The sequence below is a fragment of the Lissotriton vulgaris genome, chromosome 7 (genome assembly GCF_964263255.1).
Source record: "Lissotriton vulgaris chromosome 7, aLisVul1.2, whole genome shotgun sequence".
NCBI lineage: Eukaryota > Metazoa > Chordata > Amphibia > Caudata > Salamandridae > Lissotriton > Lissotriton vulgaris.
This window is the reverse complement of record NC_141695.1, coordinates 42,311,565-42,338,507: the sequence shown is the minus strand read 5'-3', so window position 1 is coordinate 42,338,507 and position 26,943 is coordinate 42,311,565. Positions and strand designations below refer to the sequence as shown.

The window sequence follows — 26,943 nt, the reverse complement described above, 5'->3', positions numbered from 1 at the left end:
ATGGAGTGGCATGGAATGGAATGTGGTAGAGTGGAGTGTTGTATAGTGGAACAGAATAGAGTGGCATAGCGAGGAGTAGCATACAGTGTTGTGGAATGGCGTAGAGTGAAGTGCTCTAGATCGAAGCAGAGTAGAGTGTCATAGAGCGGACTACAGTGTAGTGTTGTGGAGTGGTAGAGTATTGTAGAGTGCAGTAGAGTGGCATAGAGTGGTGTGGTATAGCTTAGAATGGAGGGCCATGGAGTGGAGGAAAATGTTGTGTAGTGGCAAAGAGTGGCATGGAGTGGAGTAGAGGGTTGTGGAGTGGCGTTGAGTGTAGTTGAATGGCATAGAGTAGAGTGCTTGTAGAGTAAAGTGTTGTAGAGTGGACTGGCATAGAGTGGAGTGAAGTGGAGGGGCTTGGATTGTCATACAGGGTGGTGACGTAGAGTGTCGTAGAGTGAAGCGGCATAGAGTTTCATACAGTGGAGTGGTGTAGAGTGGCAGCTGGACACTCAACATGAAGGCCACATCTAGCCTTTATATTTTTTGCCAACAGCACTTATTTATTTATTAATCAGTGATGCAAAGTGCAATGTGCCTCCTTTCTGTCGCTCAAGATCACTTGACATAAGTTTGGAAAAGTGTAACCCTACTGCAGGGTTTTAGCACCCAGGGGGATGGGGGTTTAACCATGATTGAAATTCTGCTCCTGCACATACCTTCTCCTCCCCGCGCCGTTCTGTGTCTAGGGCAGGTAAAGGCAAGTTTGAAGTGTTTGGTTTTTGAAAGTTACCTGAGCTCTATGTAGTGGTTTGGGATCTTCAGTCCTGGAAAGGGCTCCCCATCCTTTAGGTCTATGTGAGCCCAGCAACCTTCCTTGGTTGTTCAACCTCTTGAATGATTGTTGGGTGATCTGAAGGGCAGTGACTGAGCAAAGAGCTCTGGTTGGGTCATAATGACATGGACGTTTCAGTAGTATAACTGTTCTTTGCCCCAGTATACTTTGTAGATGGTGAAGAAAGCCTTGATCCTGGTAGAAGTTCACGTGAAGCCTGCCTTCATGCTTCCGATAGATCTGAAGTCTGGCACTGGTGTTTTGGGTGACCGGGGTAGATGATCTTGCAGTAATCTAGACACACGAGAATGAGGGTGGTACTGGTAGTCAGCTGCACTCTGGGGCCTCTATGGAGGATTGAAAGGATGCTCTGAAAGAGAGAGAACTGGATGTTTGCATCCTTTGTCAAGGCCTAGTCGCTGACATGGGCACTTTTTTATGTTAACAATGCATCACGGCAAATACGTTAGGTCCTGTCCAAATACTATGGCAAATTACAAGCGGGATCTCCAAATCTCGACCTCGCCTCGCCTCTGACGGGCCTCATATTTTGCTTTCCATTGGCTGATTTGAGCCTGGGAGGCCAAGGCCAGCACTGCCATGCAAACCATTTGCAGAATCATTCTTCTGGCCGGGCTACAACTGGATTGGCCACATTTAGAAACCTTTCCACAACGAATAGGAATTGTCCAGTTAACCGAATTTGTCATGCATTTACATTGACTGTAGTTTGTGATTTTCTAATACATTTTTTACTACAAATACCAGAATGCAATGGAAATCAGCATGGAACAAACTACTTAAACCAAACAGGGTACAAATCAGGGTGAATCCATTACATTGCAAACACAAATATTTCCCCATTGCTTCGTTATGGGAGCGGCATCGGCACAGAAGCTGTGTCTGAGAAAGGGTGATCAAGTAGGATGGGGCTGTGGCTGGCAGAGGGCAGCGTCATCCTGCAGCTTCTGCTATTAATGCCCGGGCACATATTTTTTTAAATACAAATTAAATAATGGCCTGTTGTTTAAAACAGGAGTTCCCCATCGCCCATTTCAAGTAAATACCTTTGGAGCTCAGGTACCTCCATTGCAATATCTTCATAAATGCGCAAGTGAGACCTTGAGTGGGTTGCACACCCTCGAACCTCAAAACCATGATGAGTGCACGTATCGTTGGCCCCTGTTCTTGTTTGTGCCACTACTGTACTCCTGCGGTTGGCTGCAGGCGAGATACGGAGCCACTTCGGGTGTCAGTAGTTTAGACCAAAATAAGTAGAGCATTTTAACCAAATTTTTGTTAACATACCATGTTTACATTGGAGGACATGAACGGGCAGTCTCCCAAGGCATCTCCTGCCTGCTCAGCTCAGACTGCCCTCCCACTGCCTCCTTCCAGTCCCCAGTGGGCCAGTGGATCCTGCCTCGTAGCTGTGCCTCCCCTTTTGATATCCAGAGCTTAATTTAGAATTGGACAAATAAGCGCAGAGAGTGACATATCTCTGCAGTCAGCTAGGATTTCTTGGATTTGAGCAGAACAAAAACCACACAAAGAGTGGACAGACCTGCAGCCCTGCCAAGGCAGCCTTCTCCCACTATTGCAGGCACGGCTGCAACTGCTACTTCCTCCTCTGGAAATAAGGGCTTCAGTTATGGTATTTTGGCACAGGGCAGCGCAGCAAGACACCTTCTTGTGCTTGCCTACGCCAAACTGAAAGCACAGGAATTCACCGTATTTAAGCAATCCTGTTCATGCCTGTCCTTTCTGGCAGCGCTGGTGCCGTTTCGGAAGTCTAGCTCCAACGTAGGCACCCTTGCACCATGGTACAAGAGCGCCTCTGTTGCACAGAAAAAATCCTATGAGGTATTTTCGACTTTCCGTGTGTGCTGCACTATGCAGCACACATGGAAAGAGAAAAAAGTGAGGAAAATGTGCATATTTCTCCTTGTTACATCTCACTTCGGGAGGCATATGGATTTGCTGCTACCCCAGGTTTACATCACTTTATAAATCTGGTGCAGCGTCAGATTCCTTGGGCGTTGCATGGGAAAAACCATGGCAACGCCCATTGAAAGTCTCTCGGCCTCTAGTAAGGCAACGCAGTGATTTATGCTGCATCCTTTTACTCATGATTTATGAGGCCACTAAAAGCCACACTGCATGGCTTTTCGTGGGTTTACATGTCTTTATATGAGCCCTGCGTCATGCATGTACCTCTGTACGTGGTGCAAAAGTGGTGCAGGGCTCTCTTAAGTAAGCCCCCAAGAGTCCTGAAAAGCAAATCAAGGTGCATCTGCCGGAACTCGTTATTTTTTAGATCATTAATAACAGCTGTTTATGTAGGGCTTACACCCGAGTAAGAGTGCTTCGTAGCGGTGTAAATCTTTGTACTAGTACAGGTCTTTCCTGGACTGGAAACAAGCATCCTAGGACCGGTTTCGGGGTTTCACTCCTCATCAGCCAGGATAGCATGTTTCCAGTGGCATGGAGAGCACGGGACCCATGTCTGGGCATATCTGTCCCACTCAGGGTGACAAATGCAAAAAGAACAATTGATGGACAGAATGCAGAACAATGTCATACATTCACCCCTGTACAGAGAGCTGGGCCTAAATCCGACGTTTTGTTGTGCTCCCCATGCCATTCCAGTTTGAAAGCAGCCATATACAAGTCAGTCTTGACCCTGCGTCCAATGGGAGCAGTCCAGCCCGAACTGCCAGGCCAGGTCTTCCCTGGGCTGCAAACAGGCATCCTAGGACTGGGTTCGTGGTTTTACCCCTCATCAACCAGGATAGAATGATGCCCAGAAACCCGTCCCAGGAGGCTTGTTTCCCGGTCCAGGGAGGACCTAGCTTGGCAGTTCGGCTGGACTGTTCCCACAAGGAACAGGGTCAAGACTGATTTGCATATGGCTGGGTCCAAACTGGGGTGGTGTGGTGAGCAAAAGAATGATAGATTTAACCCAGATCCTTGTGGCTAGGAGTGAATGTTTGCATTGTCCAGCATTCGCTTCATCAATTGTTTCTTTTGCATATTTCGCCCTAAGTGGGAAGGGTATGCCCAGACGTAGGTCCTGTGCTCACTACACCACTGGATTCAAGCTAGCCGAGCTGATGAAGGGTGATGTTCAGAAACCGGTCGCAGGATACTTGTTTCTGGTCTAGGGAGGACCTTCCTTGGCAGTTCAAGCTGGACTGTTCACATGAGGCACCGAGCCAAGACTGATTTGTATATGGCTGGGTCCAAACTGGGGTGGTTTGGTGAGGAAAAGAATGATGGATTTAACCCATCTCCATGTAACTCCGGTGAATGTTTGCATTGTCCAGCATTCCGTCCATCAATTGTTTCTTTTGCACATTCTTCTCTGCAGCAGCAGATCTGATTCAGTGGGGCTAACGCCTTCTGGCATTCGAAGATGTCGAACCTTTTTTGCACCCAGCCTGCATCTTGCCCGACTTCAGGTAAATTCTCGAAGTCCGAGGGGGAAATGTTTTCCAGGCCTGAAGCTATGCAGCTCCAGATCATAGTTTACTTCCTGGGCAGGAAGTCCTGTCTTTTCCTGTTCTAAGCTGTTCCGGCCTTCATCAGCGGCTTCACCAAGACCTCATACTTTGAATTGCATTGTCAATGAGCCAGTGTTCACCTCTAACCTGCAGCCTTGCCCTGCACATGACGTAGAGGATGTTACCTTCTTGAAAATTTGTGTGAAGGTAACTGTCCAGCCTAGACCAACCTGGTCCTCATATCTGACCCACGCTCCATCGCGGTCGGCCTCAAACATTACCCGTACTCCGGTCTAGCATGACCAGTCACCTGGGGTTGGTGCTTTGCACTTTTTAGCTCTATTTTTATTAAAAACATCACAAATGCAAAATCTCTGGTTCCACATATTTTTTATTGTTTTAGTGTCATTTTGTTTAATAAAATATCTTTTATTTTTAGAAATTGCAGATGGCAGTTTTTATTCTGTTGTGTTGTTGACTTTTTAGCTGTTTGGTTCTGACCGTGAGAAAGACTGAGCAGGTTGAAATGCATCGGTTTTGTTGGCGGTAGCCCTGCTAAATACTTCATTACGTTTCGGAGGCTCGGTCCACCACCATATTGGCACCAGCTAACAAGTGCGCAGTCATTTCACATTGCAGCACCACATGGCAATATATATGTAAATATTTAAGGAACGTAGATGTGTAGTTTAGAATGTTAAGTATAGTGATTACTTGCCTCTTTGATATTTTGCTACTTGATATTCTTGTATTGATATTCTGTCCCATTGTTGTTCCGCCTTCGATGCACCACATCACAATCACACCATTGCGGTGGTTGTATTTCAGCTAAGCAAGCTCTGTGTACTGGGAACACAGCTGGCTTCCTTTCCTGGTCACAGTCTTCTCCTGGGAGCCCAGGCGCCCTCCTTCCCTGTTTGAGCAGACAGTCAGACAGCCAAGCTTCTAGTTGCAGTACATAACATCAGCTTCTCAAACCAATTATGTGGCCTTGCGGTAATGTTCATGCACCTCTGGGAGACTGACTTTCATGCAGACATCAGCCCTGCTCACAGAGCAGCCCTTTTGAGTACTGTGTGCATCACTCCCTTCTTTGGTCACGAGGAACCTGCAGGAACAATTAACTACTTAAATACACTTAAATACATATTTCCCAAGTAGGGGGTATGGATCCACTATCCATGTCTTCAGAACCAGTTTGGGTTGGTTCTCCTTCGAGTGTTGTTTCCCGGCGGAGAACATCGTTTACAACAAAACGTTTACCACGCACAACCATTACAACGCAGGAATTACAACGCAAGTCGTTACGACTTTCGCTGGAGGGCGCTGTTTGATAGGGAATAGTTGAATTTTCTATCCAACACCTTCCCTACTATCCACGGGGACTGGAGTTGGAATAGAAAATTAAACTATTCCACTATCCAGCGCCCCCAACGCATGTCGTTGTAACGACTTGCGTTGTAATACCTGCGTTGTAAAGGCATGCGTGGTAAAAGCATGCGTTGAAACGTCATACAACCAGACACAGGCATCTGTGTAAGGTGTTGTTCCTCACAGCAAGTGGAAATGGGGTTTCCCCACAGACTGAGTATCCAAAACAGGGGCACAATGGAGAGTCTCTGCCGTTTGCTGCATTCAACCTTCATTAAGCAGTAATCAGAGACAAACAAAAGGACAGGAACTGCCTAGAAACTTCCTCACCTTGAGCAATAGAAAGTGCAGTCTCACCCTCACCCCTACCATCTGCCAATGTTCATTGAGTGGGCCGCGGGTCAGTTACTTGCTGTTGATGGATGGCTTTCTTTTCTACCTCAGTTGTCTACTCTTGACTCAGATGCATTCTTTCTTAGTCATGTCTCTGTACTGTCCAAGAGCATTTCGGTCTCGAAGTGTTGTGAATAGTTCATTTGTATCCTTCCACCACTGACCTTGCTTGGATTTAGGAACTACTTTTTTCATTTTTTTATCACTCCATGTATATGCCCTTTCTTTTTCTCTGCTGTTGCCTTTTACATTCTCCCACTCCCCGCTCTGTGTTGCTTTGCCATCTTCTCCCAGCTCCTTCCCTCGCTCTGAATAGGCCTGGACAGTAAACAGCTAAAGTTATCCATAGCAGAGACCTAATTAGTAGGCATTTCCATGTTATTTATTTTCAAAATAAACATCAGCGTTTCATACGTGCCTGGTCAACATCTGGTCTATAGAATGGAGTTGTCTTTCTGCACCTTTTAACAAACACAGCAGGCAGAGTGGTGGCAACACAAGGCAACTCTCCTTCTCAGGGGTAGTAAGAGCTTTATAAATACAACTGCAAAACACAATGCAATATCATCTGATATCACACTCTTGTAATGCAGTATTTTATCAGGGTACGGTTCCCTTACCAGTGAACCTATGAAAACCTATCTTGTCTAAACTCTCTCCTTGAGATGATCTGGATTCTGGATGACTTGGTCATGAATATTCTATGTACCCAGAGCACAATTCAACATTTTAGCCTTGTAATCGGGAAGATGCATCAACCGACCTCCGTTGAGTGATTTTTTTATGAATTTCAACAAAAGCCCGCTTTACAAGAGGATCCTTAGGAGTCGACTCCCAAACTGTACAATACAAGAGAAAAGGTGAATGCGTGTCAATTGCGCTGGAGTATGACAATAGTAAGAGTTCTCAGTCTATCAGAAGCTCAAAGGATAAGGTTGCGGTCACCCACCAACAACCCAAATGGGTAATGTTCCACACAAAACCACATATAGGAGGTAAACAAAGTATATCCTGAGCCCGGCAACAGTACGTTAATACAGGTGAACAAATTCCAAAAGACGAGGGATCTTCAGATCTTCCTTTATTAGTGCTGTTTTTCTTCATAAAACACACTAGCCGCCTAGTGTGTTTTATGAAGAAAAACAGCACTAATAAAGGAAGATCTGAAGATCACTCGTCTTTTGAAATGTGTTCACCTGTATTAACGTACTGTTGCCGGGCTCAGGATATACTTTACTCCCAAACTGTATTTTGTATTATTTTTATTTAGAGTAGTACTACAGGAGACCTACTCACATAGCATAAAATGCTATTCACAAACCTCGGCTTTGGCTTCCCCTTTCTTTTCAGTGTGGAGATCTTTATCCTTTTCCATGCTCATGACGAGCTCAGCTCGTCATGGGCCGTGGAACGCTCAGGTGCGGGGATAATTCCCCTGCTGTGCTGAGCGTTCCACGGGAGCCAATGCACCTGTGACGAGCTGAGCTCGTCATGAGCACAGGAGCACTGTAGCTCATGTCGAGCTCAGCTCGTCATGAGCATGCGGGCGCTGTGCGCGCCCCCATACCCCCCAGCACAGCGGGGGAATTACCCCCGCAGCAAAGGGGCTATGAAGGCGGTGGGGATCACAAGCGCTGGTATACAATTTAGTAGTAAATGTAGGAGTGGTCAGCGGGAATGGGAAAATGGGGAAAACCTACTGCAAATCAGAGGGGCTAATGAAATTCAAGGAGGGGTTTATGAAGATATATGACAATACAAGCATACACCCACAAAAGACCAAGAACATTGCTATTCACAGACTCCACTTCTAAAGTTACTACAGCTCTAAAGGTGACATATCAGGCGTAAATGTACTCCAGAGTGCCATAAATAACTCAAGCCGCACATATGGCTAAAGACTTATACTACAACATACTCCCATAGAAAACAATGGTGGCAGGGAATTACTATAACATCCAATTTTGTGTGTTTGGTGAAAACAAATATAGTTATCAATTGATTATTTTAAATTGTAATAATAAACCTAATTTGAAAAGCCAGGTCTGGTGGCTTAGTGGACAAATGCATCTACTGTAGGGGCCTGCGTTCAATCTCATGGTCACAGGTTCAAATCCCTGTGGATCTACTGACCATTTCATTCTTCTGAGGTTCATAAAATGAGTACCATTGAGTTGGATTACAATAAATATATGTTATTCAGCACCAAGAAACCCTTGGGTAAACATGAGATTTACAAATGCACATTTCATGTTATAAAAAAATGTAAGTTTTGCACTTTTATTAAAATAGTTCAAAATAATTTTAATTAAGTTCATATCTTCTAACAAAATGTACTAACTATTAATTCTTTATATATTCATGTTTTTAAACTAATGATTTAATGCACCAATAATTTCAGTTGTACTAGAACAGTTTATTTTTATTTGTTCTAGTTTAATACAAATTTAAAAATTATTCACATTTATGTTATGCATTATTTTTTCAGTTTTTTAATGATTAATAATCTTGAATGATTATTCCCTTACTTTGCTATAGGAGGATCTATGCCGCCAATACCAGTAGTAACGTAACACCTGTACATTCTATTGTAGGAGGCACCGCCCCTTTATTTGAGGGTGTGGAGACATTTAAGTGTACACCTAGATGTAAATCTACACTCAGACATGGTGAATATTATTAAAGTGTATACTTACACCTAGGTGTGGTAGTAAGTATACACATGACTGAATATACATGTGTATATATATATCTTTATGAGTCAAGCCCATACAGCTTCCTTTAAAAAGCTTGTCGCGTCTATAACTCTCGCACCCTCTGATTTCTCTGTTCCCCAGTGCCGCCTGCATGCAAGCTTTGCCCCAGCGGGTGGTTGCTGACAAGAGGGAGATGCTACTTCTTCTCTGAAGCCCAGTGGTCCTGGGAGGCCAGCCAGGAGCACTGCCGGAAGCAGGAGTCTGACCTTTTTACTATTCAGCATGAAAATGAGATGGTAATGTGTGAATTCCACATTTTGGTCATTAATTTGTTTTTGGTATGTAAAATTTGTTTGCCTTTGAAATGGAAGCGTAGGAAACAGAATGTACAGTGGTGGCTCCTCCGCTAAAGCGGAGGAACAACGACCCACCACTCTTTGAGCAGTGGAAAAAGTCAAAGTAAAATGATAATGGCTCAATGTAATTATCAATTTATTTTTCCATACTGAAGTAGGTTTACGGACGGGGCAGGGCTGTGCTGTCGTCACAGCCAGCTGGGGAGGCTTGCGCGCGCATGACAGTTTGGCAGGCCGTTTTAGCCTGGCCCAACCATCATGCCCACTATGCATGTGTATTGCACAGCTTGGGTGGAGAACATGCACATGCTCCCACTCCCTGTTTGAGTGCTGAACCAAGGCTCTCAAACCAATCACAAAGCGCATGTCATGCTAGTGACAGCAGTGTCAAGATTGGCTTAGAGGACCCTGTATGTGCTTTCTGCTTCCAGCAGGAACAGAAGAGGACAGAGATGAGGCGGCAGCCGGCAGCCAGGTAAGTCACTTTTTCTTTCTTTTTTAGCCCCAGCCTCACCCGTACTACTTGGTGGCAGCCACCACTGATGTACTTAACCTACCTTTTATGGGCTCAGATATGGTCCAGCCCCCAGGTTAAATTTTTAAGGCTGCAGGACAAGGACAGGTTCAGGGGCTTCTTCCTTGAACTAGAGTGAATGTCTCACGGTACCATACCTCAGTGGCGTAACTAGGGGAGGGCGAGGGGGGCGGTCCGCCCCAGGCTGCACCATTTTTGAGGCGGCCGCGGTCGCGCGGCACTGGCGGCCCGATGCGGCTGCGGCGGCCTTTATAATTTATTTGGGATTCTTGGGAACGATTCGGGAAGTGAACACAGTGTCCTAAATAAATTATTAAGGCGGCTGCAACGAGCCTCCAGTGCCGCGGCCGCCGCAGACAGTAAAAGTGTGCAATCATCCCAGCCTGCTCTCCTTCTGACATGACCTGCTTCGGTGGGTAACTGCAGACTGCATGCATTGCACAGTGCACACAAACGCGGGATTTACTTTTGGCAATTTAACTGAAAGTCCCGCGTTTGCACGGTCCTTGCCTGCTGCAGTTAAAATGTTAAAGCAGGTCAGGAGTGTATGCAGGCTGTGTCCTCGTCTGTCCTCCGACCGTTGTTGCTCCCCCGCCCAGCCTCGCTCAGAGTCCTCCTCTAGGCCAACCCTCGCCTCCCGATCAGAACGTAGCAGTGACGCGTTACGCGCTCACCGCTACGCTCTTGTCGTGTGACTCGTGTGGAGGAGTCAATTCTGGCCTGGGGGCGTTGGCAGGAAGTGCTTGTTTTTAATGCCTTTACACTTGCAGGCACAGTCACTGCGGGTGCAGGCAGCTTTCAGACAGACTCAGCCTGGACTAATTAATTGAAGAGGTGAGAGAGACTCGGTCTTTGATTCGGCATTTTGACAGCAATGAGGGAATGCTGCCAGCTTAGAGGGGGTATTGGTGTCTCTCTCCTCTGCCCCAGTCCTGCAAGTCGTCCAGGTGAATCGGAGGCCAAACAACTTTTCTGTCAGAAATTCTGAAAACACAATATACAATATATTGCTATAGACAGACACAATTAGGCCATTTCATGAACAGACATATGTCATTGTTGATTGTGGTCTGTCACTTGTCACTCCCTGTAAACACACCAATTGATCTATCAGTCTCTGTCTAGCTTTCCATTACTTTCTAACCTCTATTTCTATTTCTGAGTGCCACATATTTGCTATCTGTCTCATTTTGCTCACCCTTTCGTATTCGGTGTGTGAAGTGTTTAGCTCCCACCTAAGGTAGTAAAGCAGCCACGAAGGTTATGCTGAATACCTGAATGCTATTTCCACGCCCACCGAAATTACGCATTACCTCCTCACCCGTCTTACTCCTCCCAATCGTTACCTATAGGAGTGATTGTTTTGCGCATGCAGGCTTTGTTTACCAATCTCAGCAATAGCATTAAAAAAAACTTATCCAATATAACTTCATCCTATGACTTCACTGTTCCCTCCTCTAGAAAAGGAGAAAGCACACCTCCAAACATCTTGTATTATCCAGGGTATATAAAAATGAAGCTGTACAGTCGGTTTGCATGTCTGTGAAGAGGGAGGGTTGTTAACTAGAACTGCGACAAGTAATAAAGATTACAAGTAATTAAACTGATCATTACCTCGTCGCCCATCGTCCTCGCTCCATTTCCCACATACATGCGATATTACCCAAGAACATTCAACAGCTGGTTTACAAGTTAAAATTAAAACTCTATAGTTATATATTCAGCAACACCAGTGATTTAGTCATATTTATTATTTTAGCTATTCTCATGTATGCTGCTGATGATGTATGTTAATCGAATAACCAATTTTTTAGGCCCCTCTAGAAATCCTGCAGGGTGGCAGTCTGTGTGTTCTCCTTTGTAATGCCGGTCACTGGTGTATTCAACTGTGTAGCCTTGGACCGTGTCATGTATGTGCATGTAACTAGCATGATCGAGGTAACTATTAGCGGCAATACTACGTGTCTCTTGGTACTTTTTCCCCAGCAAGTATCCCTCCCCCCCCCCACCAGGGGTGCCAATTTGAGGGATAGCCCCGGGCGCCACAGGCTCTAGCTACGCCTCTGCCATACTTACCAAAAATTGTACTGAGGTTCACGTTCCTTTACCAAAACAAGGGATTCTGCCAGTGCTTAATTTATATTAAAATAAGTGGTAGGGCCCTCTTCGGGACTTTACTGCAGCTTGCACCATCCATTCCTCCTTGCAGCATTGTCAATAACCATACTAACACATCAAAATCCATCACACTCCTACAAGTGTGACAACCCAGACTATTCTAGGGTCCCCAAGCTATAAGAATGGCTTGGGTGTAAGGTATTCGTAAATTTTTGTTGTTAATTGATTTAATTAACAACTGTTGTTGTACTCATTTCTAAACTAGACAAACATCGCCACCTTGTAGCAGAGTGTCATAAGTACCGGTGTTGACTATTACGTGCTGGTACCTGCTCAAATTAAGCATTTAGTACATTCAGATGTTTCACAGCAACAAAAGCATTTGCTAGTCTGTGGATTTGGGAGGTATCCCTACGTGAACTTCCAATGTTTTTCCCAGGACATTTTATGTGGATTTGAACTGATTGGATAAGCAACAATCAACACAAAGAAAGGACTGCGATGCAATATTGGAGCGGCCTGCCCTAGAATTCCAGTGAGGTTGTCACTGATATCATTATGGGTAGTGCATCATAAGAGGTCTGCGTAGAGTGTAAATAAGAGGGGTCTCGTGTAGTTTAGGGGTAAACAGGGTATGAGAACGAATGAATGAATGAATGAGTACGCTCTTGTATTGCGCATGGCTACCCTGAGGCATCCCAGCGCTGTAAGACCACGGACAGAAGAAGACAATCAGTGGAACAAAAATGTCTTCAATCGCTTCCTGAAAACAAGATGATTCATTTCCAGCCTGATGTTATCTGGGAGTTTATTCCAGGCCTTGGCTACATGGAAGGAAAGCTGGCGGCCACCCATACGGACTCGCTTCACCCTGGGTACCACCAGCAGATTTAGCTGATTAGATCTCAAGGATCTAGCGGCATGATGCCGGCAAAACAATGGGCTGGAGAATGGTAGGACCAACATTACTTATAGACTTGTGCGCCATACAGAACGTTTTAAACAGGATCCTTTCCTGGATCGGCAGCCAGTGAAGTGACCGAAGTGCCGCCTTCGCCGAACAGCGTCTAGGAAGATTCATAAGCAGCCGAGCTGCACAGTTTTGTACTGAATGAAGGATTTGGATAGAACCAGCTGGAGCTCCCAAATAAACAGCGTTTGCGTAATCCAGACACGATAAAATCAGCGACTGGACCAGCACGCGTCTGGCCTCAAAAGGTAGGAGGGGCAGGACTTTCCTGAGGACCCTAAGCAGTCCATAACAGGTTGCCGCCACCTTCTTGGCCTGGACCTGAAACCCCTAGGAGGTGTCTAACCAGACCCCCAAGCTCTTTATTTGGGTCTTTGGGGTGGGAGGGGAGCCCAGACAGTGCGGCCGCCAAGTGTCAAGATTGATGGGAGCTTTATAACCCAGGATCATGATGTCAGTTTTGGCCCCATTTAGCTTTAAAAACGACGTCGTCATCCACTCCAGAACCTTGGTGAGACAGGGGGTCAAGTTGTCACTCCCCTGGTCTCCGGCGTCATCCCTTGCCAGTGAGACGACCAACTGCATATCATCAGCGTAGGTGATAAGCTGAATTCCCCAGGGAAGCACCACCTCAGTCAGTGGACTCATGTAGATGTTAAACATGGTTGGACTGAGAGAGGAGCCCTGGAGAACGCCGTGATAAAGGTGCAGTTGGTCGGATGAAAACTCCTCCTCAAAGACGGAGAAAAAACTCTCCGCCAGAAAAGACTGTAGCCATTTAAGGGCCATTCCTGAGATCCCTGCCCGATGGAGGCGCTGAAGCAAAAGTGGATGATAACACAAATTATACAATCCAGCTAAAACGTGGAAAAATGTAGGGCCGTATGTAACACATTTTCCCATTGACACCGAATTGGTAAAACCCGTTGATACATCTGGCCCTTATTTCCAAAGAAACCCCCCACACAGATGGGTGGATCGGGTCGGTTCAGAGAGCAATTTCATCTCAACATGTCAACGCTCTGGAACACCATAAACATTCTAATAGACTGCAAAGCATAAAAGAAACAGTAATACATTAAAGACGCCATATAACATTAAATGAACCTGTATAATCAATCAATCAATCAGTGACACTTATAAAGCGCGCTACATACCCGTAGGGTCTCAAGGCGCTGGGGGGGGGGAGCCGCTACTGCTCGAACAGCCAGGTCTTCAGCTTCTTCCTGAAGGAGAGGTGGTCTTGGGTCAGGCGCAGGTCGGTCGGGAGGGAGTTCCAGGTCTTGGCGGCCAGGTAGGAGAAGGACCTTCCTCCTGTAGTCGCTCTTCGGATGCGGGGGACGGCGGCGAGGGCGTGGTTGGCTGATCGGAGGTGGCGTTTGGGAGCGTAGAAGTTGACTCGGCTGTTGAGGTAGCTCGGGCCTTGGTCGTGTAGGGCTTTGTGTGCGTGGGTGAGGAGGCGGAAGGTGATTCTTTTGTTGACGGGGAGCCAGTGAAGGTCTCTCAGATGTCCGGAGATGTGGCTGGTTCGTGGGATGTCGAGGATGAGTCTGGCTGAGGCGTTCTGGATCCGCTGGAGTCTCTTCTGGAGCTTGGCGGTGGTACCGGCGTAGAGGGCGTTGCCGTAGTCCAGTCGGCTGGTGACGAGGGCCTGGGTGACGGTCTTCCTGGTCTCGGTGGGGATCCACCAGAAGATCTTCCGTAGCATGCGTAGGATGTTGAAGCATGCCGAGGAGACGTTGTTGACTTGCCTGGTCATGGAGAGGGAGGAGTCCAGGATGAAGCCCAGGTTGCGTGCATGGTCTGTCGGTTTGGGTGCGGTGCCCAGGGCGGGAGGCCACCAGGAGTCGTCCCAGGCGGAGGGAGAGGAGCCCAGGATGAGGACCTCCGTCTTGTCCGAGTTCAGTTTCAGGCGGCTGGTCGTCATCCACTCGGCTACCTCTTTCATCCCTTCGTGCAGGTTGGCTCTGGCGGCGGCGGGGTCGTTGGTCAGGGAGAGGATCAGCTGGGTGTCGTCGGCGTAGGAGATTATGCTGAGGTTGTGTTTGCGTACGATGGCCGCGAGGGGGCTCATGTAGACGTTGAAGAGGGTGGGGCTCAGAGATGATCCTTGGGGGACGCCGCAGATGACTTCGGTGGCCTCTGACTTGTACGGTGGTAGGCGGACTCTCTGTGTTCTCCCGTCGAGGAAGGAGATGATCCATTCCAGCGCCTTGTCCTGGATTCCGACGTTGCTGAGGCGCCGTACTAGGGTGCGGTGGCAGACCGTGTCGAATGCCGCGGAGAGGTCCAGGAGGATGAGGGCCGCTGTTTCTCCGTTGTCCATCAGGGCTCGGATGTCATCGGTGGCGGCGATGAGGGCGGTCTCGGTGCTGTGGTTGGCTCGGAAGCCGGACTGTGAGGGGTCGAGGGATCCGTTCGTCTCGAGGAAAGCGGCCATCTGCTTGTTGACGGTCTTCTCGATGACTTTGGCTGGAAACGGGAGGAGCGAGATGGGGCGGTAATTCTTGAGGTCGGTGGGGTCCGCTGTTGGTTTCTTGAGTAGAGCGCTGAGTTCGGCGTGTTTCCAGCTCTCGGGGAAGATGGTGGTGTCGAAGGATGTGTTGATGATGTCACGCAGGTGGGGTGCGATGACAGCGTCGGCCTTGTTGAAGACGTGGTGAGGGCAGGGGTCGGTCGGTGATCCGGAGTGGATGGAGTTCATCGTGCGGATGGTGTCTTCGGTGCTGATCGGGGTCCAGGCGTGGAGGGTGGTGGTGGGGGGTGGTTGTTCGGTCATGGTGTGCGTTGGTTGGTTGTTGAAGCTGTTGTGTATGTCCGCGATCTTGTTGTGGAAGTATGAAGCCAGGGAGTTGCAGAGGTCTTGCGATGGGGTGATGTCGTTGTTTCCTGCGCTGGGGTTGGAAAGCTCTTTGACGATGTTGAAGAGTTCCTTGCAGTTGTGTGCGTTGTTGTCCAACCGGTCCTTGAATGCTGTTTTCTTGGCGGCGCGGATCAGCTGGTGGTGTTTCCGGGTGGCAAGTTTGAAAGAGGTCCTGTTGTCCGGTGTCGGTTCCCTTCTCCAGACTTTCTCGAGGGCTCGGCAGTTCTTCTTGGAGCTCTTGAGTTCGTCGGTGAACCATGGGGCTTTCTTGCTGCCGGGTCTGCTGGGCGGGGTCCTCAGTGGGGCGAGTTCGTCCGCGCAGTTGCTGATCCACTTCGTGAGGTTGTCGGCGGCCTGGCTGGGGTTCGCTGAGCTGGCAGGAGGGTGCTGGCTCAGGGAGGTGGCGAGCTGGTCTGCTGTGATCTTGTTCCAGCTTCTGCGGGCGGCCTGTTGCTGGTGGTGGTGGGTCGTTGTTTTCTTGAAGGTGAAGTGGACGCAGCTGTGGTCCATCCATTGAAGCTCTGTGGCGTGGCTGAAGTCGATGTCCTTGCTGGATGAGAAGACAGCGTCGAGTGTGTGTCCGGCGAGGTGGGTGGGGGTGGACACCAGTTGCTTGAGTCCCAGGTTGGCGAGGTTGTCGAGCAGGGTGCTGGTGTTGCGGTCGTTGTTGTTCTCCAGATGGAAGTTGAGGTCTCCCAGGAGGATGTAGTCAGCGGAGGGGAGGGCATGTGGGCTGACGAAGTCGGCGATGTCCTCGCTGAATTGTGTGCGTGGTCCAGGGGGTCGGTAGATCAGGGTGCCTCTGAGGGTGGTGTTCGGGTTGGTGTGGATCTGGAAATGCAGGTGTTCGGCGGTGGTCAGGGAGTTGTCGGTGCTGGTCGTGAGACGGATGGTGCTCCTGTGGATGATGGCGATGCCTCCTCCCATCTGGTTGGCGTTTCGGTCCCTCCGGACGATCTTGTAGCCCTCTGGGATGGCGATGGCGATGTCGGGAGCTGAAGAGGCGTTCATCCAGGTCTCCGTGAGGAAGGCAACGTCTGGAGCTGTGGTGTCGAGGAGGTTCCAGAGTTCGATGGCATGTCTGTGGACGGAGCGGGTGTTGATCAGGATGCACTTGAGGTGGGTGCTGCTGGTGTTCGGCTTGGTGGGTGCTGGTGCGAGGCAGGTCCGGATGCAGGTGAACTTGCAGGCGTGGCAGCTGAAGGGTCCGTGGGTACGTCGTGGAGAGGCTTGATGGCATTCTGGGAGTCGGCCGGTGTTGAGAGCGGTGAGGGTGGCGGCGGAGTACGTCAGGCGGGTCGGTCGGGGTCTTCGAGGTCCAGGGGTCCTGGCACTGGGCGCGGTCCAGGCGCGGACGGGCGTAGACGGGCTTACCTTTGGCGCGCCTTCGGCGCACAATCGGCGCGCCCGCTGCGCGTGACCGCTGCGCGTTCGCACGGTCGCCATTTAAGGCCAAGTGCGTGGGTGGGCGGAGAAGCTGGGAGGCGGGAGCGGGGAGGGTACAGAATAGAAAAGGGGCGGGGAAAAGCGGCGGTGGCGGGAAGGGAGGGCGGAGGGCGGCGAGGTAGGCGGACAACAAGGAAGGAAACCACAACACGGGGGAAATAAAAATTATACAGAACGGGCACAAATTCTCAACAAAACAAGGAAAAACAAGGAAAAACCAAAGTTATATCAAACAGGCACAAATGTTGGACAAAACAAGGGCAAAAACAACCGCAGCGGCGCCCGCCGGCAATCGGCAAAACGAGGCAGCAGCGAGGCAGAGGGCAGGCAAGGGGCACACGCAGCAGCTGGTGGCCGTGCGGCGCGGGGGTGTCCCACAAGTGGGTCACACTCACCTGCGTCGCACGGTCGCCATTTAAGGCCAAGTGCGCGGGTGGGCGGAGCAGCTGGGAGGCGGGAGCGGGGAGGGTACAGAATAGAAAAGGGGCGGGGAAAAGCAGCGGTGGCGGGATGGGAGGGCGGAGGGCGGCGAGGTAGGCGGACAACAAGGAAGGAAACCACAACACGGGGGAAATAAAAATTATACAGAACGGGCACAAATTCTCAACAAAACAAGGAAAAACAAGGAAAAACCAAAGTTATATCAAACAGGCACAAATGTTGGACAAAACAAGGGCAAAAACAACCGCAGCGGCGCCCACCGGCAATCGGCAAAACGAGGCAGCAGCGAGGCAGAGGGCAGGCAAGGGGCACACGCAGCAGCTGGTGGCCGTGCGGCGCGGGGGTGTCCCACAAGTGGGTCACACTCACCTGCGTCGCACGGTCGCCATTTAAGGCCAAGTGCGCGGGTGGGCGGAGCAGCTGGGAGGCGGGAGCGGGGAGGGTACAGAATAGAAAAGGGGCGGGGAAAAGCGGCGGTGGCGGGAAGGGAGGGCGGAGGGCGGCGAGGTAGGCGGACAACAAGGAAGGAAACCACAACACGGGGGAAATAAAAATTATACAGAACGGGCACAAATTCTCAACAAAACAAGGAAAAACAAGGAAAAACCAAAGTTATATCAAACAGGCACAAATGTTGGACAAAACAAGGGCAAAAACAACCGCAGCGGCGCCCGCCGGCAATCGGCAAAACGAGGCAGCAGCGAGGCAGAGGGCAGGCAAGGGGCACACGCAGCAGCTGGTGGCCGTGCGGCGCGGGGGTGTCCCACAAGTATAATGAGTAATTGACACAGATATCATTACATGGATCAATATTACAGCATGCTTGAGCCCCGGGGCCGCAGGCAAAGAACCAATAGAGTGACCCCAAGACAAATGATATGATGAGAGTAAACTACCTTGGGTCGTATTTATTAGAAAACTCATTATAATTTACAACTTAGGTCAACATGAAACACCCCGCAAGAAGAACCTCTCCAAATAACTATGTCTAAACAAATAAAACATTCTATAAATTTAGGGGCATATTACCAACGAGTAGCGATATTTATCGCTAACTAGGCTTAGCAACGATTTTTTTATCGCTAAGCATCGCCGGAAATTATTGCTGAGATAACGTGCTATTAGCAACGTTTATCTCCAAAGCAATAATTTTTCCGGCGATAGCATGAATATCGCTGAGAATACAGCGATATTCACGCATTAGCGACGAAATGCTCTTAGCCATGTTATCCACCTCCCATTGGATAACATGGCTAAGAACTGGTCTGAGCAGGCATTACTTTTTAGCGATAGCGGGAATATTTCCATCGCTACACCCGCCTTGCTAATAGGCGATAACGACGTTAGCGACTGCTTTCAGTCGCTAACAGGTTGGGAACACCCACTTTGCATGTAATTAGCGATAAATATCGCTGACATGCAAAGCGGGCCCCAAACCGCTCGCTATCGCCTAAAAGCTGTCGCTAACATCAGTTAGCGACAGCTTGCTAATATAGCGATAGAATTATCGCCGCTTAGCGGCCGAAAACGGCCACTAAACCGGCGATAATTGCCTATCGCCCCCCTTGGAAATATGCCCCCTATTTTGCTCACGATCTGCACCAGTGCAGGAGATTTTTTAAGCAAAACCAGTTATCCAGGGGTCTCAAACGACCTCTTGTACCCATTTCCTTGTAACCAGCTAAACAAGCATTGGAAATGCAATAGGTCTCGCAGCATTAGAGTTAGTGCTTTTAGAATTGTTTATGGGTTTTTTTTGTAAATCTTTAGCATTTTTGTTTCCTGTAGCCAATGCTAAAGAATTACAAATAAAAAAAGCCATAAACAATTCTAAAAGCTCTAACTCAAATGCTCCGAGACCTATTGCACTGTGTGAGGGTGAGGGGTTGAGGGTGAGTGAGGGTGAGGGTGGGTGAGGGTGAGTGAGGGTGAGTGAGGGTGAGTGAGGGGTTGAGGGTGAGTGAGGGTGAGTGAGGGTGGGTGAGGGTGAGGGTGAGTGAGGGTGAGTGTGAGTTAGGGTGAGGGGTTGAGGGTGGGTGAGGGTGAGGGGTTGAGGGTGAGTGAGGATGAGTGAGGGTGAGTGAGGGGTTGAGGGTGAGTGAGGGTGAGTGAGGGTGAGTGAGGGTGAGTGAGGGTGAGGGGTTGAGGGTGAGTGAGGGTGAGGGGTTGAGGGTGAGTGAGAGTGAGGGTGAGTGAGGGTGAGGGTGAGTGAGGGTGAGGGTGAGTGAGGGTGAGTGAGGGTGAGTGAGGGTAAGGGTTTGAGGTTGAGGGTGAGGTGTTGAGGGTGAGTGAGGGTGAGGGCGAGTGAAGTGACGCATGGCTTCTCCTGGTGATTAAGTATGCAGCAAAGCAGAGTGAATCTGATTCTAACAAATGGTAAGCAATGGGCAGGTTGCAAGCCCTTTACTGTATACAACAGAGTATCGCTAGCAAGAGTGTATATTCATGAGCTGTTGCAGGTTGACCCTAAAAAGTAGCACCTGAGAACACAGCAGTGGAAGGACACAAGGAAGGGGTCCTTTCTCCAGGGGAGGGGCAAATGGTAAAACTTGAACTTGTTTTGAGCAACACCCTTAATTACACCTGCAATGCCTCTTAGAAAGGATGTATGTTCTTTTTTGGCCACATCACGTTTTGTTTTATCCCAACTTAAAGCAGTGTATTGTACAAAACCATTGTTAGCCGAGTAAAAGGTTTTCTTAATGAAACACGTCTTTTAATACGTTAAGGTAACAGGCACTTCAAGTCATGTGCAATGAACGCCACAGGGTGGTTCTAGGAGATAACACTTGTAACTATCACCAAAAGAGTTGCACTGATATACTAGGACGCAGCATGTTCTATGGAAAAGAAAAGCCAATACATTTTCTACTGTGAACGGAGCAACGTGCTTCTAAAAATATGGTTTTTCCGTTCTTCCCACAAGAAATAAGACATCGATGAACACATGTTTGCAGACAAGAAACGGTGGGCACTTATTTTTTACACATTTACTCTCACACAGTGAGAAGCCCCGCTTCGGAGCATCAACTAGCTGGAAGCCTGTGGGTTATGATTAGAGTATTTGCCGTATAAACCATACCAGAACAAGGGCCAGAGAAGCACAGTGCTATGAAGGAGCACCTTAGCAGGGACCAAAAGCGCTAGTTTAGATGGCAATAAGAAAATAAGCTGCAGGAGATGTGTCACTACTCACTGCAAGGCGCGTGAGGCAGGCGGACCCCACTGGGTCTCGCAAGACTTAGGTGGGGCTGCAAGGCCATAGCTCTAGTTACTGTTCCCAGCACGACTGCTCTGGGAGGACTGGGAGCTAGACAAAGAAGACAGACTACCCATTGCTCCTTGGTCGCCGTTTCTGTGCATATAAGGACCATACCTTTGCTTGCGTGCAACCGTTTTTGGGCCCCCTTCAGATCGCCCTTCCAAAATGCTAAATATTTCCACCGAATTAGTGTGCCACTCTCCAAAGTAGATACTCAAAAGCGAAGAGTCGCCCTCATATAAAAGCACTCATGGACTGCCATGATCGCCATCTTAGGTGAGAGCGGCTGCAGAACCGGAAACAGTAGTCCAATGAATGTCTTTGCCCAGATTGAGTAAATTAATGTCCCCCATTAGACCTGGCTACCGCATAAGGTGCGCATGTGCTGCCGTAAACTTTACATGCTAAACGAATGTTGCTCTCCAGTGGCATTTCAGTGTATAGCACCAGCGCATGCTTGCTATTTAGCGAAAACACACAAAAGGTATGGCTCGGGCGTATGCTGAGAGGCGAATGCGCCTCTAATAAACAAACTGCGTCTAAATACATTTTGAGGAAAGAAATTAAGGGAATTGAAAATTAGAAAAAAAACAAGACGGACGGAGGAGAGGGGAGGGGGGAAGAGAAATGCGACACGGTGGGAAGGGGAGGGGGGGAGGCTATGGCTGGAAAACGAGAGCGGAAAGGCGGGCGGGGAGCGGGGAGCGCGAATTGTCGAAGGAAAGTCAAAGAGAGTGGGTGAAAAGGACGGGGGTGCGAAGGGAGGCTGCGCGGAGGAAGGAGGGAAGCAGAGACGGGGAGAAAGAGAGAAGAAAGCTGAACAGGGAGGGTCTAGAAAACTAGACTTTAAACGGCGAGCGGGCGGGCAGAGAGAGTGAGGGGGCGGAGCGGGGGTGTGGGAGGAGTGCGGCTGGCTGCCTGATAGAGTGGAGAGCGGGCGGGCAGAGAGAGTGAGGGGGCGGAGCGGGGGTGTGGGAGGAGTGCGGGAACAGACGGGAGGGGAGGAGAGTAGGAGGAGGAGTAGGGGAGGCACGGCCTAGCGGCCGTGCAATCAAGAAGTGAGGGGGCGGGAGAGTAGGCAAGGCAGGCGGCTGGGGCCATGTGCACGCGCTTTTAAGCTCAATGCGCATGCGCATTGAGCTTAAAAGTCACGGGCACTGCAAGGAATCGCCACGATTCCTTGCAAGTTAGATAAAGAGTCGATGAGCCCCCATAGTCTCGCTTGCTCGATGCGCATGCGCATCGACAGGCGAGACCTAAAAAAAGTTAATGTGAGACAATGACTCTAATCCCAATAATAAACAATGCGTTCTCTACATGACAAACTCAGACCTGGCTATCGGTTATGCTTCTCTGAGTCTTCATTGCCTCACAAAATGTGATGGCTCCTTGGAGTTCTTCTTTGAGAAGCACCCATTTAAGAAAGAAGCCAATTCTAGATCATTGCGTCTGACTGTTTCTTTATCCCGTCATTTGTTTCTTTCATTTTTGCTTCTGTGACCGCCAATAAAAGCATGGTGGGTGCCCTCTGTGGGCACCAGGGCACCCACTTTTAGCTGTGCAGGGTTCAGGGTGATGGGGTCCCTGAGGCCTAAATCGGATCAGGAAGATGGGCCATATGGCCCCTAGAAATGATGCTCGGCCCTTGGGGATAGGGTCTCCAGGGCCAATGTCCCCCTAAAAATTGCACTATGGAATAGGGTTCCTGGGGCGTAATCAGCCATGGGACAGGGGTCGCGTGCCCCCTCCCCCTGAAAATTACATTGGGCCCTAAGGGATGGGGTCCCCAGGGCCCCCTTCCCCTAAAAAAACTACATGGCCCTGGGGAATGGGGTCCCGAGGGCCTAAAGAGGCTGTGGGAGGGGAGCTATGTGGCCATTCCCCTTTCTTTAAAGAAGTGGCCCCAGGGGGTGCTGTCCCCAGGACTGATAACAACTCAGGAAGGGCAGCTGCACAGCCCCTCTCCCCTTTATTTTTAGAAATGGCCCAGTGGGATGGGTCTGTAGGGCCTAACCTGGCTTGCGGAGGGGGATCTCGCGGCACCCCTCCGCCTTTTTAAATGAGTGAACCCAGGGAATTGGGTCCTCGGGCCAATAACAGCTCAGGAGGAGCCTTACAAGGTTCGGGGAGAAGAGACACGTAGCTCCCCTCCCTTTTTAACAGGTATGTACGGCCGTGGGGATGGGATCCCCGGGGCCTAAAGAGGCTCAGGAAGGTGAGTACTATAGAAGCTTGGATGATATCACGAGTCATTTCATCAATGATTCTGCAATTTGAGATGTAATCAGTGATATTATAAACGATTGAGTTATTAGACAGAATTGTGTCAGCATTTCAATTTCTACATAAAATAGAAGACTGTGTGCACTAGCTAGTAAATTATGTACATGTGCTTCATTTGCTGCAGAAGGACTGGCAGTAAAGGTCTTACCACTGTATAGTAGGCTGCAGGTAGGTTGATCTTCAGCACCTTCAGACATTTGGTATGTTAAGCAAATAGGGTATTTTTTGACAAGTGCACACTGGCATTAGTGCATTTCTATACTCTTTGTTGTACTTCTCATGTGAGTTTCACTGTCTGCAAGCAGTGTGGTGCAGAGCAAACTCTCAGTTAAACAAACAAGTGGTTCAGTTGGGTAGAAACCATTACTTTGAAAATGCTAATACATGCAGTTAGCAAAGAAACTCTCTGATACACAAATGCAAATGAGAAATGAATACTCAAGCAATAAGAAAATATTCTTTTAGCCAAAAGGTGAATTCATGTATCTTTATCATAGAATTCAAACAGTGTTTCCTGAATTAACTCATTCAGAGATAAACATTAGATATCAAATATGACTGTCAAATCCAAGTGAAAACAAGTGACAAGTGAAGACAAGTGCTCAGTGCATGGAAACATATACAGTGAAAAACATTTTATACAGTTTTATACACAATTTTTTAATAAAAAAGGCCAGGAATAGATTAGTGATTTTTAAGGGATCCTGGAGTGTCTGCGCCTAGGGTTCCCGTCGACGTTTCGATCCTAATGCGCCCCGGTTGGTGGTCGCTGCAGGTCTTTATCAAGACAGGTGTACAGGGGTTGACAGTGTGCATCAGGTGGAGTCTCTGCCTGATGAGATGCCAAACCATGGTTGATCGAATCCGACTGTTCAGTCTAAGGCGGTCCGTGGGGTGCAATTCGGGACTTGTCACTTCTCCTCGCCTAGCCGGCATCTGTATGATTTGTCTAGGTGCTAGGGTCTGACCCGAACAGAATAATAAGGGGCATTGTTATTCGACCTTGCGCACAATGTTCAGACTAAATCCCAGGAACATGCAGAATGTGAACACAGCTACAGGTTCTCATGTGAAAAAGGCCGAAGAAACATTTGCAAAATAAACGTGTCTAGTAATGTGTGCAAAACAGCGGATTATCTGCAGTGTGCTCATGCTAACTTAGAGAAGACGACAAATGTCCCCATGGGCCATGTGACAACAGCAGCTGAAGTGTGCGGTGAACTCATTTTGTAAATTTTGCGAGGATTCGTCAAACAACACCAACGTTCTTGGTTAAACAAAAAACGCTCTTACTATGGAAAGTACATCCTAACTATAACTACCTACTGGCGAATATGTTATAGTATATATATATATATATATATATATATATATATATATATATATATATATATATCACAGTTAATAGGGGTCACCCATGTGATAAGAGTGAAATTTGTGTTGAAAGGAGATTGGTCCATCTCCATGAATTGTTTGAGCTGCCACTCACCTTCCTTTAAAATGGATCCCATAAAACTCCTGGCACCAGAGGTGGGAACAGAGGCCCGAAATTATATTGATCCAGGTGGCTAGACCGAGAGGCACCTGCAGCGAGTTGTGTAATACATCTTTGCATAGGCGAACAGCAATATCTCTGGCTGCTGCTTTGACCTTTATCTAGAGCAGATAACACACCCTATTTTAGTTTTTGCAGGAAAACTCCAACACATGTTTGAAACAAGCATTGACAAAGCCAATAGATCTTGCTTTAAAGTACTCACTCATGAGAACAACATCTGAGCATTCCTGTATTTTCATGTGTTGCCTCATTAAAGTTAGATGCAATATCTTTGGGAATTCTATTTAACTGAAAATAGAAAGTGGAAGAACAAAGGGTATGAGACAGATAAGGATAGTCAGTAGGAAAGACACTGAGTAGAAAGCACAACACAATGGTGGGGACAAACAGGTAAAGCGGGCACAGAGCACTAACTGAATAGTTAAAAAAAAATACGGCTGCATTGAAAAAAGCTCTCTGTATAAATTGCGTCTCTGAAATAAGTAACTAAGGGGCATATTATCAAGGCAGGCGAAATGAAATTATCGCCGCTTTAGCGGCCGTTTTCGGCTGCTAAGCGGCGATAATTTCAACGCTTTATTAGCAAGCTGTCCCTAACAGCAGTTACTGACAGCTTTTAGGTGATAGCGAGCGGTTTGGGGCCCGCTTTGCATGTCAGCAATATTTAACGCTAATGACATTCATAGTTGGCATACCCAACCTGTACGCGACTAAAAACAGTCGCTAACATCGCTATCGTCTATTATCAACACAGGCATAGCGATGGAAATATTCACGCTAAGCGCGAATATTTCCAAAACCTAACGCCTGGTCAGACCAGTTCTTAGCCATTATATCCAATGGGGGGTGGATATTCTGGCTAAGACCCCATTGGCGTTAATGCGTGAATATCGCTGTATTCTCAGCGATATTCACGCATTTCGCTACTATAGCCGGAAATGTTATCGCTTCAGAGAAAAACGTTGCTAATAGCATGTTATGTCTGCGATAAAATCTGCCGATTCGCGGCGATAATAAAATTGTTGCTAAGCCTACTTAGCGATAAATATCGCTATTTGTAAATGTAAATTGATACTTGTATAGCGCACTACTCACCCGCAAGGGTCTCAAGGTGCTTGTACGAATACCGCTGTGGAACCCATCCTGGCTTTCCCTGTGAGACGTCCACTCCTGGGCACCCCCAAGATGGGGGCCAGGCATCCTTTGCGTTGTGGGGGCCGTTGTGGAGATTAAGCAAGCTATTGCCCAGAGTTGCAGAGTGGGACTCCATGATTGGAATAGGCACTGAGGCGAGAATTATCAGGTCCGTGGAATTTTGAGCCCAAGACCCGCCGAGGCGGGGAACTGAACCCTGGTCCCAGGCTAGACCTCTGCATCAGGGTCTGCCGCTCCAACCATTGAGACACACTTCTCCACATTTGTTGATAATATGCCCCTCAGTCTGTGATGATGCAATGTGCTTCTGAGATGTTAGACAGCCCCTCATGCTTTGCGATTCAAGGAGTCCATGGGACGAGGAGTGATACATGATGCAGCCAGTAGCAGGAAGTGAGAGGGAAGTACTCCTTGGGCGGAGCCAGTGACATCTTAAGGATTTTGGGGGCCCTGGGCCAATCCTATTTTGGGGGCCCCTGCTAGAACAGCTTTGAACTTATGATCCAATTTCAGCTGTAACATGCCCTCTTTGGCTAGGACTCTGGCAGTGCCCCGGCATTAGTGTGCAAATTCTAAATGTATAATATTAAAGAATAGTGACATGAGTTCTCAATATCGTTACAAAGCAGCAGCTCACTAACATTACTGGAAATAATCTCTGTGACCCCCTCACATTTCTCATGTGTGAGGTCACGTTTTGATCTGAAAGAAACATTTTTGGATGGATGTTGCATGACACAAACTCATTTATCTGAAAAATGTCTGAAATATAGTCTCACAAATCATAAACACATTAAAAATAAATGAAAGGAAAGCGGTATTATAAATCCACCTGTTTCAAAATCACTGAAGGTCATCGGGGACCCTCTGAAGAACTGCGTTGGCTCTACGAGGCCCCAACCCCCTGGAAGGCAGGGGCCAGGGCCAAAGCCCACTCTACCCATCATTAAAACATCTCTGGGCGGAGCCAAATCCAATGAATATATATTTTAAAGAATTGGTAATAACAGGTCTTGCAAACAGCTGCTTGACTAGCCAAACCAAATAAGTTTCTACCAGCAAAAATCTATTTAATATGTTGTTAGATATACTAAAACCTCAATAAAGTCAAACTTGAAAAAAGATGTACTAAAACCTGTATTACTTGCCATCGCTCCATCATGCTGCTAAGGTACT

At 48.2% G+C, this 26,943-nt stretch overlaps 1 protein-coding gene across 1 annotated transcript in view; it reads left to right on the top strand.

Moving 5' to 3' along the window:
* Positions 1 to 26,943, top strand: part of LOC147700659 (CD209 antigen-like protein C) — a 168,990-nt gene that overhangs the window by 37,680 nt on the left and 104,367 nt on the right. Inside the window, exon 4 of the mRNA XM_086929166.1 lies at positions 8,922 to 9,076. Within this exon, the coding sequence (XP_086785292.1) occupies positions 8,922 to 9,076 (155 nt within the window). The remainder of the gene's footprint in view (positions 1 to 8,921; positions 9,077 to 26,943) is intronic.